We start from the raw sequence: 20,267 nt of genomic DNA, 5'->3' as shown, positions 1-20,267 counted from the left end.
ATAAAAATATTTTAAGAACAACATCAGCCAGAGTTTTGTTTGTCCGCTATACTATTTTTAGAACAAGCACATGCTCTTAGTAAACATCTTAGCAGCCAATCAGAAGTGCTGATATTATTAGAACCATTGTACATGATACAGATAACTACAGGGAGCTAAATTAGATAAACGGACTCACAGAGCCTTTGATAATTTTTGCTTTTCTTCATAAACATGGGTGCAGTTCAGCGCAGCATGGGTGCAGTTCAGCGCAGCGAATCCGTGCGCTTCACTTAACAGCAATGTTCGAGACAAATTGAGGAAAATAATGAATAAACTTCATAAACATGTTAAATTTACCTGAATGGCAACCTATGGATGTTATCCTTTGCATGCACCCTATAAAAACACGACGATGTTTCAACACACTTTTCTCGCTGACATGTTTATGTTTAAATTTAAAACAGTGTATTCTGTATCGAATACCACATCGTTATCGACTTTATAGGCTGGAGCACATAACCCGACGTGCAAAATATTGGTGTACTGCGACCTAACCAATATTTGGTCAATTTTCCAATATGGTGGATACAGCGTACAAAACAAAACCTAAGTCAATAAAATCAATTATTTCTTGCTTTAATGGTACCATTTAGATAAGTTTGTGGTTTAGATAGGTAAACTTTAATAAGTTCTTGCAGTTCCAGTGTTCCTTAACCCTTGCATTGTTGATAACATTTTGCACCCATGGACAAGAGAGAGCACATTGCAACTCAAAGCAGCCCATTGGGCTATAAAGCTTAGAGTTGAATTATTGCAACTAGGAGCTAAATAAGCCAGAATTTTGTCATAACAATGCCTATTTAAATGCATTTTTTGTTGTTATGTCTAAAAAAACACACCGTAGATTTACATATAACATAATTATACATGTATTTGTATTTGTTCACTTCCAAAGTTTCTATGTACTCATTTAGCTAACATAAAAATATTTTAACACAAAACTGTTTGGGTACAGTAGGCAGGAAAATCAGTAGGTTCGGCACAACAGATACACCGTAGGATCAATGTTTTGTTCTAACATTAGTACATCGTCTTATTTCTAAAATAAATATGGAAAAAAGATGATGGACAAATGACTGTAAGAATTACTGACAGAAAAACTAGTCAATAAATTAATCAAGGCCGATGGAAATCCCCTTACTAAGAGAAAAGTTTTCAAAGAAAGAGTAAATTAAAGATCAACGTATTTACCTGATATGTGAAGAGCGTCGAAAATATTTATTTTGACGATGACACCTATCAATAATATTGCGAAAAAGGTTTGATATCGCAGTGTTTTTCTGTCAAAATTTGTCGGAGATTTTGTGCTGTGAGAAAAACGTCATCGAAAGTTGCACTTGTTTAATTATCGCAAACCAAGCGAGATTTGCAAAAATAAAAATAAAATTCATAAATACGTAGTTTTATTTATTTTAACACGATTTTTACCAAAATATTAGCATGTAATCGCATTTCAAAGTTCTATAAATATTGTAATTGAATGTGACGTCACTCAATTTTGTGTACTGCACACCCGGAAGTAAGATATGCAAAAATGACAGCTAGTAAAACAACAAATATTTGTTTTTAAACATCCAAACACAGAACATATACGGTTGCTACAGGTATGTATTGATAGTAACAACTGTATCTATTTATTTAAAGCAATTGCATATTTTGCAATTGCTGTAAATGACATTATTAACTTAATGTCAATGTAACTACGACAGAAAAGATTTTTATCTGATAAAAATTGAGCCTTTTTCTAACATAGATTCTGTGAGAATTAATTTTGTGTCACGAATTACCTTATGTCACAATGTTTGATGGAACAGTATAATTTTACATGTGATGCAGCTGCAATTTGAAATACAATTGACATTTATACGTATACTGAAAAACTCTTAATACACTGGGATTTTTTGTTATATAAATTAACATTAACTAAACATCATGATTTGTACAAAAATGATTGGCATAACAAATACTATAAATAACAGCAGCCAATTGTATAAATCTGGATAACTCTTATCTAGCAGATAACTTTTTATGCCCCCGGATCGAAAGATCGGGGGTATATTGTTTTTTGCCTGTCTGTCTGTCATTCATTTATTCATTCATTGGATGTGACTGCGCCCCAAAGCTTTAACCTTGGTTAAAGTTTGATAACTTTTGCATTATTGAAGATAGCAACTACATGTTTGCATGCATGTGGATCTCACGAAGCTGCACAATTTGAGTGGTGAAAAGTCAAGGTCAAGGTCATCCTTCAAGGTCAAAGGTCAAATATCATTGTATTTTTCTTTTCTAAAACTTTAACCTTTGTTAAAGTTTGGTCATAACTTTTTTATATTGAAGATAGCAACTTGATATTTGGCATGCATGTAAATCTCATGGAGCTGCACGTTTTAAGTGGTGAAAGGTCAAGGTTATCCTTCAAGGTCAAATTTATGGCTTCAAAGCGGCGCAATAGGGGGCATTGTGTTTCTGACAAACACATCTCTTGTTGATATCTTTTTTGGTTAGCGCTTGTATAAACAAATAGATATTCAAACAGGTGACCTTTTTGGTTAATAAAAGTTTGGCTGCAGACAATAATTTACTATCAGACATAAACACACAAGAGAATTACATTATAAAAGCATAAAACAACCATGTTAATATGGTCACACAAAACAAAGAAATCACTTACAAGAATTAGTCTATAAAACAAACAAGAAATGTTGAAAAATGATACTAAAATAGAAAAAATACAAAATTACCTAAAGCACAATGTTCAGCATCACTATACAGTGCTCCAGCTAGGATTTGAAAAGGGCAGGGGGGCTTTTTTGTCGAAAGGGCACTTTCGACGCGCAGTATTTTGTCAAAAGGGCACTTTCGACGCGCAGTATTTTGTGAAAAGGGCACGTTGGAGCGCGCGGGTGTTTCTGGAATGCTTCCTATTGCATGTTAATTTATATGTTATAAATAATTGTATTATTCCCATTATTATTAAACCATTCAAATATAATGTCTACAATGAGGATTAAACTAATTACAATGTATTAAGAGATTAATGAATTATCATATGTAAAAAAAAAAAAAAAAAAAATTTTTTTTTTTTAGGGGGGGAGGGGGGGCAGGGCGGAGGTTCGGGGGGGGGGGGGGGGGGCAGGGCGGAGGTTCGGGAGGGCAGGGCGCGGCGCCCTTCGATTTAGGCCTAGCTGGAGCACTGCTATAATTTGCTAATGCAGATATTATCTATGAACAGACAAAAGAAATAGATGGAAATATGTTGAACAAGAGTCAATATCTCACATTCTGAATTCATTTACAAATATATTAAGAAAGTTGCTCAATGGAACATTTTGTTTTTATATTCCAAAGTAATAAATTAGGTTAACCCTTTACCACTTAGATACCTATTTTTACGCATGTGTAAGGCTCTTAGAAAGTTTTATTTAATTTAAGACCTTTCTTACTTGGCTAAAACACGGTATTGGTGCTGAAGGTAGTCTCACTTACTCAAAAAAATGAAATTGTAGATACAGCATTTCCTTGGTGTTATTTTTAAAGCTCAAGGTATCCCCTACTTAAATCAAGTTGAATTTTATTTGATCATGCATGCATTATTTTTTATCTAACATTTTCATCCTATGGTATAATACAAGTTACAGACACTACACTAGTCATATAACATGCAAGAAAAACATAGCAGAACTTCAAAACTTCAGATATTTTCACTTTAACATCAACTACAGGTTATAAACTGTTGAAATAAAGCAAAAAACCAAAAGTGATTTCTATCTTAACAAAAAAAAATCAAAGCATTAATTAATCAGGTATCAGTCCAAAAGAGAACCAAGCAAGAAACTTTTCTATAACTTTTATTATAGACCCACAAGATAGCTAACTAGGCATTTGTCTGAAACCAGGAAGTATATTCAAACAAAATAAATCAAAACGAAATTGGTTTGAAAAAGCATAAGTTTTCATAAAAGGTAGAATTGCATGCTCATAAGTTTGGTTACAGACACTACCAAAATTTATGATTCCAAAAACAGTTGCAGAATGGCATAAAGCATGAAAAAATGCACTATAAAAGCAAGTTTACATAAAAACAGTGACTTGAACATTATATCAAATGATTTTTGATCTGTTAGAATTTTAGTTAAAACACATTCCAGGAGACGTGAAGCTTGACAATTTTCAGTGCTGGGCACATACAAGTCAAAGAAGACTAATCGTACATTATGAGTTTGGCATCTCATATGAATTTGCACACCTGTTTAAGCTTTAAGTAATGTTTGCCCTGAATTTGAATTTGCGAAGTCCACTTTCAATAATATCTCTGGATCTTGTGCACTATAAACAAGATGACATCTATTGATTCCTGTAAACAGTCATATCTTCCAGGCCAAATTTGCTTAACTTACAAAATAAATGTATTTCAATCTGACTTCTGTTCCAAAGCAAGCACTAAAATGTCCTTTGATTCTATTCTTTTGCTCTAGCCTAGCAGCTACGCAGGCATCATAGTTGTATTTTAGCTTCTCATATTTTCGTTTGTTCTCCCAATGCTTAACCTTCATGCAGCCAAACCAAGTCTTATTTTATCTTTTCTTTTTTGCTTGATTTATCTTTGCTTCCTGAAACAAGAACGGAAACAAAATTCATTTTCCTTTCTTCAAAGTTTCTGCTACTAATTAAAGTATACGAATGTAAATTTATATACATGTAGTGTATTTAGCATACAGTGCGTATGTCTTCATTGATCCATTCATAAGCAAAGGTAATGATTAAATGCAGCCATTTGGATCAAAGTAAAAAACAGAAGTTACTTCAGACATGGTTAAAACTCATCACTTTAGCTTTAAAAATGATTTCATATGCTCTTTGATAGTATGAACAATAATAAGTTAAATGTGTAGGCATTGTAGAGTCTGTAACCATATGACCATCAAAACAAACTGTTTGATATTCAGGGCTCAAGCTAGACTCCAATTTTTGGGAGAAGTCACTTCTCCCTAAGCTCTGGAGAGGGAGAAGTGGGGCAGTTTTAGGGAGAAGTGGATCTTTTGAGATCACCGATGGACCATTGTGAACCATGACCTGTTAATGTGTATGAACTAAAGTAATAAAATAATTCCTTTTAATAAATTTATTACTGACAAAAATATAAGCATAAAAACATAAGAAAATAATGTTGAAAAATCAGTTTTATAAGCACTAATTTATCAGTTCATACATATGACACAAGAGCAAAGCATAAAACTCAATATATACATGTATGTTTCAATTTGAGCACTTCAGCTCAGTACAAAAAGCACTTTTTTACTTATAGTACAGCTTGCGGACTTTCAAGGACTTCTCAAGATTTATTTCGGGTAAAAGTTACAGACAATAGGAAAATCAGCGTCACTAAAATTGCGACCCCATCAAATTTATTTCCGAGTCTGTGACGCATTAATATTGTTTAACATGTTAATTATATTAAACAAACCCGATATTAAAGTAGATAAATAGTATAAATAATCTAATAAAACACTGCCGTTATTTACAATATATGCGTTTAGGAATTTTGTAAACACGGGCGTCCGCCATAATAATTTCGGCACATCGGAACTCAACTTTCGTAAAACACTTACTCAATTAACCGTTAAACTCCACCTCCGTTCTCTGCAAAAGATTCGAAGGCGGAGCTATGCACGTGCTATTATTTAATTTGACGATTACCAATGAGGAACAAACACACGATTAGTTCGGCATGTTGATTGCTAGACAAAGGAAGCCAATTTTGTCGGCGAGAAATTTGTCACATTATTGCTTCAGACAGGAAGCAGCTATCCTTTGATGACGTCAAACTGTCAATTCACACAGAGTGCAAATTTTCCGAAGACTTTAACTGACTCTTTGTTAACAATTCAATTAAAAAACAAAAACATTGGATTTAATCAACAATTGCATGACAATAACAACTTTAACAAACATTACCGCAACGACGCGGGAATTGATCTACCTAGATTTTTTTTCGACACATTTAAATCACTCTTTCATAGCCGCGTCATGCGAAAATGGGTTTTATGCGTTTAGGCCAGTATCTTAAAGTATTATATTCGATATGTGTTTGTGTGTCGTATGAACGAATCTGAACTTAAACTAAATTTACGGTTGCGATAGACACCTATAAACATAGCATATACTGTTATATGCGCATAATATCACTCCAAGCGTTTCGGCCAGCGTATCTTAAAGTATTATATTCGATATTTCACATTACTGTCCCAGCCCTCTAAGCCGAGAGGAACTGTCTTTTTTATAAGGATCGGAGTTAGTGTTCGTGTGCCGTATGAACGAATCTGCACTAAAACTAAATTTACATCGTACATGATCAGTTGTCAAACGAAAGTACGCTTGATATTAAATGCATTATTTTTTTCTTTCCGGGATATTGTTTTAGTATGTTGATGCTGCATTAACAAATATAAGTGTATAAGAAGTGATAACACCAAAAATAAACACCGGTTGCGATAGACACCTATAAACATAGCATATACTGTTATATGCGCATAATATCACTTCAAGCGTTGCGGCCAGCGTATCTTAAAGTATTATTTTCGATATATGCGCATAATATCACTTTAAGCGAAACAAAACAGTATAGTAAAATATGCTCACATGCAGCATGTCGTCCATGATTTGTGGTTTTTGCAGGAATCTCATGACCCTTAGCATACTGATTGTCAAATTTTGCATCTGGACACAACTTACAGTGCCAAAGTCCCTCACCATCTTTAACATACCAGTCAAAAGATGCCTGATCTAGTGATTTAGAAAAACTCCTTTTAGGTGTGTCACACAAATTAGATTCAGAGTCAATCTCAAACAATTTATGTTTCATCGAACTTGGTTTGGGCGAATCGCCCTGTAACCAACTCGTTAGAGACATTTCAGATTTCAATTTTGTGTTAACAGTCCGAGTTCTCGATTCAGAATGATCAAGACCTAGATAATGAGTATAAAGATTCGTCATAATTGGGAACATACGTTAACGGCTCGCACTTTTCGTCGGCATCAACTCATCTTTTCCCGTCCTGGACCATTTTAAGCCATCTACTACTCGCGAAAAGCAAGTTTTCACGGTTTGAAAAACGGACGATACGGGCGAGGAGCATAAAATATACATACCTGTCTACCAAGAACAATTAATACTTAGAGACCGACATTCTTTTAATCCACATTGTTTTGGCGACATTGAATGCGATAATTGTCATCAATTAACAAAGTGTCTCGCCCGGTGTCTGCATGTTTTCTATTAGCCGAAATGGAGTTTGTAACCAACGCTCTGGTTAGTCAGGAGAGAACCCTGCCAAATACCTGTATGACGAGCCCTGTGAATGGTTGCTTATTAATTTTCAATAGGTAATTTACTACGCCAGGGGGCGGAGTTTCGTCGATTCGGTCAGTTGATTGATGACGGCGTGAATTTGGTAATAAACAGAAGCAACTCTGATAGCGCTGCGGATATGATAATTGCCAGATTTTAGGGCGAAGTGGTTATCGCCGGTGCTTTTGATCAGGGCGATTACAGGGAAGCCGCGGCGATATTATCGCCCGAGTCGCCCAGTTGCGTGAGCCCTGATATTGTGTCTGATCTCAGTAAATTCTCAAATGGTTTTGTTTGGATTTACTGTTCTCATGATATTTAATGCAAAAAACTATGTTTCCAATTGCATATTCTAGGAGCTAATCGAAAAAATGCCAGTTTATAGAAAGCAACACTATGAAGACAATTTATTTACATTATTATGATAAATATTTCTAATTTCAGACAGAAAATGTCTAAATAATGCACCTTAGACATCAGCAATGTAATACAAAATACAATTTTGTTTCATTTTACTCACATATAACAAAAAAGGTTTAAGGCTTACAGAAGGAAGTTAGTGGTTACAGACACTACGAATTTTAGCTTAGCATAATCAAAATGGTAGATACATACCTGAGTCATTACAAGAGGTTTGTTCTTGTCTTCTCTCCATATTAAAGGGTTGTATCATCGTAAAGAACACAGACATATTTAGATAAATCATTTTAGAAAAAGAAAATCAGGTTATATTGTTCCTAAATAAATTGTTCATAAAATAATTCCACAAGAATGCTTACAATATTTCATCCCAAGAGGTCTTGCATTACCTTTTTTTGCACATTAATCTATTGCACAATGGATGATGTAACATTCCAACATAAAAGATGGAACTTTCTCATGAGTAAAACAAAATATTTATGAGAAATAGAACAGGGATTTTTTTCTTCATTTTTTACACATTTTTGTAGTGTCTGTAACTTATTCTAAGTAGTATTTTTTCAATAATGATAATATTTTAGCAAAGCAAGTTTCAGCCAACTTAGACATGACATAAATACACATTAGCAAATGTAATATTTATACTTTGCATGGAAAAACTTCTAAACTATTGCCACATAAATCTCAATGGTTACAGACACTACAGAATTTTAAATAAAAAGATTTACCAATGAACTATCATTATTGCTAAAACCCCGGCTTATCTAGTAGTTTGAATGGGTTTTGTACTTATCCTAATACATAACTGAATTTTTTATGTTAATACAAGTTTAATTTACTGAAATTTTGTACCAATAATTGGAGTATAACAATAAGTATATGTTTGAATTTTAGTGTTGAAACAAAATCCCTGCTGGTAGTATTTTACTTATAAAATCCATAATATTTTACCTATTTCATTAATTCAAGCAGCAAATCGTACAGGATACTAGTCTGTGTAAGATTATACCAATGTTTGCATCATTTGTTGCTGATATCAAGAGCATTTCTCATTTAAATCAATAGATTTTTTCGAGTGAGACTGCATAACGCTAAAAAGAGGCCATTTTTAGAGCATGTTTCAAGGTATATCTCAAGAACATGTAGCACTAGCCTCTTGAAATTTTCAGGAAAGTAAGATGGGTATATGCCAGTGTAGTGGACCTTTAGAATTAATTCCTATCTTGTAATTTTTTTCTTAGCCATGGATATAACATAAAAAAAATGCAAATCAGCACCAATACCGTGTTTTAGCCGACTAGATTCAAGTTTTTAAGGGTCATCTCCAAACCTAGATATTGATGAGCAGCAAACAGCATAAAACCTGAACAGATTGCAAGTTACTCGCAGGCTGTTGTGGTTCTATGCTGTTTGCACAAAGCCATTTTCACTTTGCTTCTGAGTGGGAAAGCTAAACCATTCTAAAATATATTCTTTGAAACTAATTAAAAAATATCTTTCAGCACTTCAAAGTTTTTATGTGTAAGTGAGTCAATAATTTGTATTGATTACTGTAAATCCACGAATATAATACGCCCTCGTGTATAATACGCACCCCCGAGTTTGGTCAAAATTAATTGGTAAAAATTGAAAATCCGAGTAAAATACGCACTAAAAAATCAGTGTCCGAAATCGTCCATTTCCGAAAAAAATTGTCAACATATTTTTGTGTTGTGAAAATAGCAAATCAATTTTGTGTTGTCAACTATCTGTTTCACAGTAATACCCCAGTATATTGATCGGGATGTGTTATAGTGCTGTTGTCATGACAGTTGCATAATAAATATCTCTGTCAATTGTTTATATTACCATTGATTGTTACCGATAACACACGGGCCCCTTGCAAAAGAAAGAAGCAGAGACGCTGTTATTTGTTTTCACATTTAATTCAATTCGACAATATTCAGGACGATAATAATTATAATAATAATAAAGTAATAAGAAGACAAAATGGTTACTTCCCTTTTTATAGTTCTCTAGATGAATTACTTTTCCGAAGTGTTACAAACTCGATACTTTAATTTAACTTAAAATACAATTAAACCGCTTGTGTTTTTCATGATCTCTTTAATTAAAATACGCTGCTGTCATTAAGGCTAGTTTGGGAGTAAAAAACAAATTAATTATCACCTTTCAATTTAATTCGGCAATAGGCAGAAAGGTGTAATAGACTCTATTAGCATCATAAAACTAATTATTTAATTACCACTCTTTACTTCAGATATGGTAAATATGCGGTGGAAAGATAAATAGTGGTCAGCTAAGAAATATTTATTTACGGGTATTGTCAGTTGTTTTTTTTCATTTGCTAATCTCTTTATACGACTTAGCGTCCAGTCGCTATTTTGAAGGCAGACGACGATATTAAATTTGTATTCAAAGTATACAGTGTCTGCGCATAAATGACCCAATATTATCCGATACCTCCTCCCATTCCCACGTTTCATTCGACAACGTCATTTCATGTGTAAGCTAGCTCAATGTTGATTGGCCAGCTAACATGCGCACTTCAATAACAATAAGGTCAAGCGATGTCTCATAATCGGGTACAGACCGGGTTTCATTTACTGTTCGAATTGCGAACACTTTCATTAAAACAAAGAGACAAATATAGAAAACCAGTCCGATATAAATGGCGGATGTTTTCAATGAAATTTTACTAGATTTTCGCATTTTCGCAAATAAGATTTTTATTGAGCCAAATTCTCAATATTTTCGCAAATGGCTCAAATGGCGAACGACAGCGCGAGCCCTGTTGCACCCCTTTGATGTAATGGTGTAGTTCAAAATGGCTGCCGCGAAGCGAATAACAACGATTAAGTTGAAAATTTGCACAGAAAATTTTTTGTTCTGCTCTAAACTCGTATATTATACGCACCCCCTACTTGAAGAAAAAATCGGCAGGTAAAAAAGTGCGTATTATATTCGTGGTTTTACGGTAGTTTTGCCCTGGGTACTGTTACCTTTTGCATTTCTATACGACCTCCGCATCTTGCTCTTAATTACAATGTAATTAAAATCATTTACAGGTTCCCAATCAAATGTGACATGCTTTCAATGTGTATAATGATCCTCATTTCCCCCCCCCCCCCCCCCCCCCCCCCCTCCTCCTTATTCATAATTAATGTATGATAACATGCAGAAAGTATCAATTCAGTTTCAGTTAAATTCAATAAATTGTCTATGTGTTTACTGTAGGGATATAGGCAAACTGTTTCATTCTTAATACAAAATGAACTATCTCAGTAGAATTATCATCTATTGGTGTAATCAAGCAACATATTTAAACATACCTATATAATAGGCAATCATTATTTAAGCCAAACAAAAAATAAATTACTTCTTAAGAATTGTTTTGGATTTTAAAGAAATTATCTGATAGTGTACCTTTTAAAGGGACTGTCAACCATGACGACGTAGAAAAGAAAAGTTGTAAAATACCGTATTGTTTTACAATTATTAGTTTATATTGATTAAAATATAACGACTGGTATATTACATTACTTGAAAAAAGTTGTTCAATTTTCATATTTTCAATATATTTGGTGAAAATTTTTACTGGGTATGTCTACCAGGTAACTACCTGTTAACTATAAATAACGCCAGTAGATTGATCATCATCGTCACTTCGTAAACCCAGGAATGCCAATTGTGCATGCGTAGTGAATTGTATATATCTAATACAGAAAATGATCAATTCTACTAGCGTTATTTATAGTGTGTATATCGTTATGTCACCTATTTTCGCGATGTACTTTCGATATCACATCGTGAAATTTTATTACCAAATGTACTGAAAATATGAACTTTTTCAAGTTATGTAATATACCAGTCCTGATATTTTAATCAATATAAACTAATAATTGTAAACAAATATGGTATTTTAGAACATTTCTTTTATCGTCATTCGTGGTTGACAGTCCCTTTAATATGACAAAATGTGTTTTGTTTTTATTTTCCTGATTGAATTTCCAACAGTCAACCTTGGACAGTTTCACTTTTTATTGTACATAAAACAGCTACGATTGAGTCGATATGTAGTTTAAGACAACCCAATATTATTGAATAAGGTTCATGAAATACATGATATTCACATAAGCCCATGCAATTCCAAATACCAAACTCTATATTTGTATGCCATCCATCATGGAAAATAATTTATGTCATGGTTTAAAACATCTTCCCTTCAGGGCTTACTCTGTTAATGTATGAATCCACTACAAATAACTAGCAAATTTGACCATTCTGCAGTACTTCACTGTTTTTGTTATAAAACACAATACACTTTATTTATTTTTAAATTCAAGGGTTCTTATGTAATAAGATTAATTTAATTTGGCTGGTTGTGAATTGTTCAGACCTGAGTTGTCAGTTTGTTTCCCTAGTGAATACAAAACAACAATTAATTTTAAAAATCAAAGTTTTTAATGTTAGTATAATAATAAATTAAGATACATATTGAGTCATTTTTCCCCTACATCAGTGTTATAATTTCACCCATAAGTATCAGAATTCCTATATGATTAACACTAAGCATTCTATAAACACTGACTGATTTAACCCTGTCCCACTCAGAAGCAAATTGAAAATGGCTATGTGCAAACAGCATAAAACCAGAACAGCCTGCGAGTAGCTTGCAGTCTGTTCAGGTTTTATGCTGTTTGCTGCTCATCAGTATCTAAGGGTTGGAAATGAAGCCTTAAAATTTAAATCTAGTAAGAAAGGTCTTTAGTAAAATTTAATTTTCTGAGGGACTACAAATGCGTCAAAATACGTATCTACCAGTAAGTGTTAAAGGGTTAAGCGATGTTTTACATTCTTAACACTGACTGATTTAAATGAACCACTCTTATTTGGATCTGTGCCGGCAGAATCATTAGGGCAGCATGGAGTCAGTAACGGACAAGTTTTCAGCCATGGCTTCCAACATACGGAATATGAAGTCAAAAAAAGCTGAGAAGACTTGTGATCCTATTGCCTCTAATAAGTGGTGGGAACTGAGGTATCAAATGTGAATCCTGGCATCATGCAACATATTTCTGGACCTTGTTTGCACATCTATTGTTTTATGTAACTTATTTCCCTATCCAGATAGATGTCTTTAAGAGAAGCCGTTATGTTACCTTGGCTTTCCTTGGCTTCAAATTTTCTTTTGCCAATCCTTGCTATGGAAACAATCTGGGTATTTTGGCTATTTTATAGGTGTTAAAGTAGAAAAGTGTGTAGACAAACAGATTTTGTAACCCATATTTGTCAAGTTGTAGCCGTTTGTTAATTTGGAAATGGCAGAGCCTTGGTAACTTGTCCTCTACTTGTGCCTCCATGTTTATTAATAGCACTTAATATGTATCAGCACTTCTCAATGCTCATACTATTATCTTGCATATTGTTCCCTTTTTTGCTTGTTGCATTGGTACAAATATGTTTATTGTCCCCTACCGATTTCTCTGGCGGGGACTTATGGTTTGCGCTCTGTGTGTCAGTGAGTCCGTCACACTTTTCTGGATCCTGCGATAACTTTAAAAGTTCTTCATATTTTTTTCATGAAACTTGAAACATGGATAGATGGCAATATGGACATTATGCACATCATTTCATTTTGTTACTAGGTCAAAAATTATGATTGCTATGGCAACGAATATTTATATAAAAAAAAGATTCTGACAATGGTGGAGCTGGTAGGGGACATATATTGCTTGGCAATAGTCTTGTTTAATTTGACATTCACTAGTTTTCTCTCTTTTTTATTCACAATTTAAAAAAAAAGAGAAACCTTGGCTTTCTTTAGTTTCCAGGCATAAACATGCAAACTGACTTAGTAACCAGCTTACCGAGTAATATTGAGAGCAGATTTACTGATTACTGTTTTAAGTGTCATACTTTGGAATATGCTGGAAAATCTAAAAAAAAGGCTGAAAATCTCATTAAATTGTGTTAATTAATTGCTTATCTAGGAATGAAAATCTGGTTGACACATTAATTGTAAGGTAGATAATAACATGTTGTAAATAAAAAAATAAATAAAGGAAGCCTGTGCTCATTTTTTCTGGTCATATTTTTAGCTCACGTGAGCACAACGTGCGCATGGTGAGCTTTTGTGATCGCCTTTTGTCCGTCGTCCGTCGTGCGTTGTCCGTTGTGCGACGTCAACATTTGCCTTGTTCACTCTCTAGAGGCCAAATTTATTGTCCAATCAAAATGGTTACGTTTGCTTGAAAAACATGGCTGCCAAGGGGTGGGGCATTTTTCCTTATATGGCTATAGCAAAATCTTGTTAACACTCTAGAGGCCACATTTATTGTCCGATCCTCATTAAACTTGGTCAGAAGATTCATCCCAATGATATCTTGGACGACTTTGAAAATGATGTCGGTTGGTTTAAAAACATGGCCGCCAGGGGGCGGGGCATTTTTCCTTATATGGCTATAGTAAAACCTTGTAAACACTCTAGAGGCCACATTTATTTTCCGATCTTCATGAAACTTGCTCAGATGATTTGTCCCAATGATATCTTGGATGAGTTCTAAAATGGTAACCTTGGCTTGAAAAACATGGCTGCCAAGGGGCGGGGCATTTTTCCTTATATAGCTATATATGGCTATAGTAAAATCTTGTTAACTTATTAGTTTGCTCATTCTTCATGAAATTTGGTCAGAACATTGGTTTCCTGTGTAGTAAAGTTTGGTTTTATTATGTCAATATTATGTGACATTAACTGTATTACCGTAAAAACGCAGTCATAAGTCTACCCGGCTCATAAGTCGGGGGGTATACTTTGGTACCAAAATTGGAGATTTTGAGTATGTTAGCTTCATTAGTCGAGTCAGAAATTTTCTGTTTACGAATTTCATAAACGGACGCCATTTTAAATGTACATGAAGTTGCGTTAGTATTCTATACATTGCACATGACGTCACTGTGGAACTGTTGAACGTAGGTAAAGCCAACACATGTATTCTAAACTTCGTTAAATATATTCAATACGATTTATTGTGGAAATGGAAAAGCATAATCAACCACATAGAAAACAACATAGAAAACTTTAAACAATACGATCTTATGTACATTGTAATATACACAACACATTTAATGGGCGGATGAATGTTACCTTCATAGCACAATAAAATCCTATTACTACTGTTATTTAAATTCTCCGTAAACTCTATCACACGTATTTTAAATGCATTGTCATAAGCCTGGCGTTTGCGTTTGCCAGGCATTTTCAAAGATTTATCGTAAGTCCAGTTGTGTTTTTGTTTATCTAATTTAATAAATGGTTGCACTCAATAATCCACGCTAGTAAATATCCACAAACTATTTTCCGCTTTTAATCCGATGAAACAATATTATCACTGTAATCCAATCTTTGTACTTTTAATCTGACTGTCAAAACAATTGATTAGTGTCTCGGTAAAACGTGTTTTTATAACAATGATTGACATACCCAAGAGACCGCTAACTCCACCTTTTTCTCTGAAACAGTTTCAAAGGCAGAGCTATACACGTGCTCAAGCATTATGGGACGATTGCAAGCGAGTTACAAACACGCGATTGGTTAAGCAGGTCGCTTCTCTAAACAAAGGAATCCAATTTTGTCGGCGAGAAAGGTGTTCTTTATGGCCTCTTGACAGGAAACGGCTTTCCTTTGATGACGTCAAACTGTCGATTCACACAAATTGCGAATTTTCGCGAGACTTTAAATGATGTCCTTGATTCTTTGTTTACATGAACAGTAAAAAAACAACACCTGCTTACATGAAGACTTTGGATTTAATTATCAAAATAAAAACAAGAGTAATTGCAAACTGTGATTATATTAATTGGTAAGTAGCAGTAAAAACACGACGTTTTGTTAGTTGTAAATCAACGATTTTTTTTAATACAACAACAACAACTATTGCCGCGGGGATCAATCTTCGTCGAATTTCATTATTTTTTTCATGGAATTTCATTTTTTTTTCATAAGTCGATACCGGTTTTCTAATCAAATTTTGGAGGTAAAAAATCTCGACTTATGATTGCGTTTTTACGGTATGTAATTTTTCATAACACAGAATTTTCATAGTTAACATAACTGTTTTAGTCATTAACACGTATGATAAGCCTTTCAACTAAGAGATAACTGAACGAAAAACAACATGTACATGATTTTGCAGTATTTATGCAGTATTTATCTCCCTTGTTTAACCTGGTTCAGTAATCTATTTTTAGTTCTGCTCTGGAATTTGGGAAGATATTAATCATTGATAAATGCACTGTTCTGAGGGAAAATTGACTACTCTGCCATTGATCTCTTCTGAACTGTATAAAATAAGCTGTTTTGGCTGATTTAAACACCTCTTGATGCTTTCTTGAAAAGTTAATAGCTCTTGAAAAAGGTTGGAATTTTGAAATAATTAAACTCTAAATTATTTTTAACACCAGCATCAAAACTTTTTGGCATTATTTTCTAAATTATTCTTATTATTTAGATTATTTTTATTTGGCATTTTCTAAATAAGAAAGACTCTATTCTATTTCAATAACTTTAGCAAATTTTTCTTATTTTTACATTTGATTCACTGAAGTTTCCCAATCTTCATAAATATTGTTCTTTAGATTAAATTAGACCTATTTTGTAAACTAGATTTTTGAAGCACTTTCTAGACTAACTGTAACTTATATTTATATCAGTTTTTTTTGACAGATTTTGAACGTCTTTTTACATTCATTAAGGTATTTACTGTATGTTGTTCATTTTTGTAACGATATTTAGATTCTTTAGACTTGGCTTGTACCTGTTCTTAATTTTCTGTAATTGTTCTTCATTTTCCAAGTTCTTGGAATAAAAATTAGTTTTTTTTTTTAATTGTCTTGGTTTTCACTTATAAATAATTTCTTTGAGTGTATTTAGGCGTCCCTGACTGAACGTCTTTAGTTAATTGAATTACAACCAGTCAGTGGTGTCATCCTGACCAGAAATAAGAGTTCGTCAAATAAATATTTCTGCGTTACATAAGTGCTCACAAAGTTACATAACTTGTAACCGTCCTGTGACCGGTTCATTTGCGTAAGCGAAGGAGACCGCACTACCACACCTGGATAGGACAGTTGAGTTCCATAATGGTTTGGATCGGTAAAAAAACATGGTCGCCAGGGGGGGGGGGGTCTTTTCCTTATATTTATACAGTAAAAAAGCTTGTGAACACTCTAGAAGTCACATGTTTTGCCTAATCATCATGAAATTTTGTCAAAACATTAGTTATGTGGATGTCTCGGACGAGTTTGAAAATGGTCGTGATCAGTGAAAAATCATGGCCGCCAGGGATTGGCGCAGTTTTCTTTATATGTATATAGTGACAACATGTGAACAGTCTAGAAGACACATTTTTTCCCAATCTTCATGAAATTTGGACATATCGTGGAAGAGTTAAAAAATGGTTCAGGTCTGTTAAAAAAACATGGCCGCCAAGGGGCCATTTGTTGTTCATTCTTCATGATACTTGGTTAGAACATTTGTTCCATTGATATCTTGGGCTGCAAAGAACAGGTCATTTCTTTTTATCTCAGGTGAGCGACTTTGGGCCTTTCTTGGGCCCTCTTGTTTTTGAATCGATGAAATTGCTGTTTTGAGGGTCCCTATTAAATGCCCCCTCCTGTTAATGTATTGCCTCTGAATTGCTAAAAAGGTTCATGTTTTATTTATGTAATTTAAATGACATTGTTATCTGTAAAACATATTGGATCATATATAATTTAACCCTTTGCATGCTGGGAAATATGTCTTCTGCTAAAATGTCGTCTGCTGAATTTCTAAAATTAGCATTTTCTTCGATTATTTTCAAAGAATACTATCAGAATAGCAAACAGTTTGGATCCTGATGAGACGCCATGTTCTGTGGCATCTCATCTGGATCCAAACTGTTTGCAAAGGCCTTTAAAATTCGGTTCCCGCACTGAAAGGGTTAACTAATTAATAAGACTTTTTTTTAGTTATAAAGAATTGTGATTATCATAGAACCATTGTTGTCCATATCAAAGTGATGTGCAATTTTATTGTTCATATCTTGACTATATAGTTATATTCATCACGAGTAGTATTGTTGTAGTCACAATCAAGGACATTGAAGTTTATGATTGCATGGTTTATTATGAGTGATATTTAATGATTTGAAATTAAGGACATATTTACAGATTATCAAGTGGACTATGTGTCTTTTCATTGAAGACTGAGAGATTCTATATTGGTGCAGTTAAATGTGGGAATTTTTATGAAAATATATTGCTTTTTCTTTTAATGAAGACAAAAAATGTGCGACCAAATATATCTAAATAGTTTTGCAATCCAAGAAAAAGATGCGATTTAAAACAAATCTGATGGTGTGCAATATAATCTGTTAAGGTACTGTAACACCAATAAGTTTTGGGATCTACTGTCCATGTCTTTTGCATGGGTTGGTATTTTTGTAGTTAAGAAATTATATTAAAGGAGGTAATGTATTGCATTTTAAGCAACTGCCTACATAAAAGTCACTTGTAAAATAATTTGAAACCACAAGAAGAAATGCAACTAAGTTGTTTTTTTGTTACTGTTAATAAATTTGTATGCATGCTTTGTGGTTGCTTTGTTAACAGACAACAGAATATATTGCTATGATGGATGAATGTTACTGAAACGTATTTAGTGTGCAACCAGTTTTCCCAAGGCCAAGAATTTGTGTTTTGTTTTTATTAAATTGTGGGGTAAAAACTACGCACTTGGATGTACAAATAAAAATGAAACAAAAATGGGTTAGTGTTGAAAAATATCTTCATTGACAACCACGTCAATACCAATACTAATTAGCAGGTATTTGCAGAGGGCTTTTAAATTAGGCACAGATATTCCCCTTGGTCCGAATTAGAAAGTGGGAGGTACCCCTTTGATTGAATTTAATAAGGAGTACCTATACCTATAAATTACAGAATCAGGGGAAACCCTGTACTTGAGTTTCTCAATATCATCTTTTTGTACATGTTTTAGCTCTGAAGAAATGAAGAAATTGACATTGGACACATAACATTAAAAAGGAAATGAACCGATTGTTATCTATGGGTCTTTGTCCCTTTTCATTACAAAACCCTAGTGAAAAGCCTCAAAGTTTATTTTGAACAAATAAAAAATTATTTTCATCCATTTTTTGGCTCATTGAAACAAATATTCAACAAAGTGTGACCTTCTTCAGCTCCTGTTGATTATAATTGATGCTTGCTTGGTTAGTTATAGATCATCTGGGGAAGTGTTTAAGTTTAAACTGGTTTGCAAGTGAACAAACACATAGTCATTTGCATGTATAATACAAGTTAAACATCTTGCAGATTAATAACTTTGTTTGATCAGGAGCAATGCAAAGTTATCAATTTTGGATTAAATATTTCTGAGAAAAAACAACAGGAAAACATGATGAGGAAAAAAGATAGTATTCGTTTCAGGTTAGGTTTAGATAAGAACATCATAAGATTGTTGTTGTTGTTATTTTTGTTTAATTACTGCAGCTTGATTGGTCAAAGTACGCTCAGGTACTACTTTAAAGTACCACAGGTACTCTTTAAGTATACTACACAGTACCAGGCATATTTTCTGTGCCCAGGGTCCTTTGTGGTATATTATAGAGTCAGTATCGGGGAACTTTTAAGCTGAGCCAACAAAGACCCATTGAGCATCACTGAACTGTATGTATATTGTACTCTTGTTGTATAAAAAAGCAATTACTTGATTTCAGATTTCAGTTTACACTATGATTCATTTTTCTAGTGTTCACAGTGTCTAACTTTCACTGTATTGCAAGATAAACAAGTTTCATGTTTCTTTATCAACAATATGTTAATAGCCTATTGATAAATAACTTAAATGTTTCCTGTTGTAATATAAAGCAAGACTTAATACAACGTTTGCACCAACAGGGCCTTGAAATGTTACACTTCTAACTCAATACTTGGGTGAAGTGCAGTGTGGGAGCAAATATAAGCTGTATCTCCAGTAAATTTTAAGTACCTGTTGATAAAACATTAAGAATTACACTGTATGATAAAATCACATGCATCTTTTTAAAGTACTTTTTGGTTTGGATTACGTGTGTTTATTTTACATTTATATTTCTGGAATTAACAGGTGTAGTGGTCACTGATATGTGTTTGTGTATTTATTGAAACTTATTTTAGACAAGGTATTTTAACATTAACATTTTACACTTGACTACATATATTTGAACCACACTCTGCAAAGGTTAATCTGGGAAACACTTAACCCTTTGCATGCTGGGAAATTTGTCGTCTGCTAAAATGTTGTCTGCTAAATTTCTAAAATTAGCATTTTCTTCGATTTTTTTCAAAGAATACTATCCGAATAGCAAACAGTTTGGATCCTGATGAGAAGCCACATTGTGTGGCGTCTCATCTG

At 33.6% G+C, this 20,267-nt stretch overlaps 2 protein-coding genes across 8 annotated transcripts in view; one reads left to right on the top strand and one right to left on the bottom strand.

The window, feature by feature from the left end:
* The window catches only part of LOC127868055 (stress-activated protein kinase JNK-like), a 35,588-nt gene extending 34,201 nt beyond the window's left edge, over positions 1-1,387 (bottom strand). For both annotated transcript variants that reach the window (XM_052409637.1, XM_052409634.1), the window contains exon 1: positions 1,234-1,387. The gene's annotated coding sequence lies outside the window, so the exon portion shown is untranslated. The remainder of the gene's footprint in view (positions 1-1,233) is intronic.
* A 163-nt stretch (positions 1,388-1,550) lies between these two features.
* The window catches only part of LOC127868052 (rho GTPase-activating protein 24-like), a 52,751-nt gene continuing 34,034 nt past the window's right edge, over positions 1,551-20,267 (top strand). For 5 of the 6 annotated variants that reach the window (XR_008043864.1, XM_052409629.1, XM_052409626.1 and 2 more), the window contains exons 1-2: positions 1,552-1,646; positions 12,721-12,851. Coding sequence is in view for 4 of the 6 variants with exons in the window: in XM_052409629.1 (XP_052265589.1) it covers positions 12,736-12,851 (116 nt within the window). In the remaining 2 variants the exon portion in view is untranslated. Of the gene's footprint in view, positions 1,647-12,720; positions 12,852-20,267 lie in introns of all 6 variants that reach the window. The other variant, XM_052409630.1, reaches the window with a different exon arrangement.

This window comes from Dreissena polymorpha, chromosome 2 (assembly GCF_020536995.1).
Source record: "Dreissena polymorpha isolate Duluth1 chromosome 2, UMN_Dpol_1.0, whole genome shotgun sequence".
NCBI classification, from domain to species: Eukaryota; Metazoa; Mollusca; class Bivalvia; order Myida; family Dreissenidae; genus Dreissena; species Dreissena polymorpha.
Note: the sequence above shows the minus strand (reverse complement) of the source record. Positions and strands in the feature narration are given on the sequence as shown.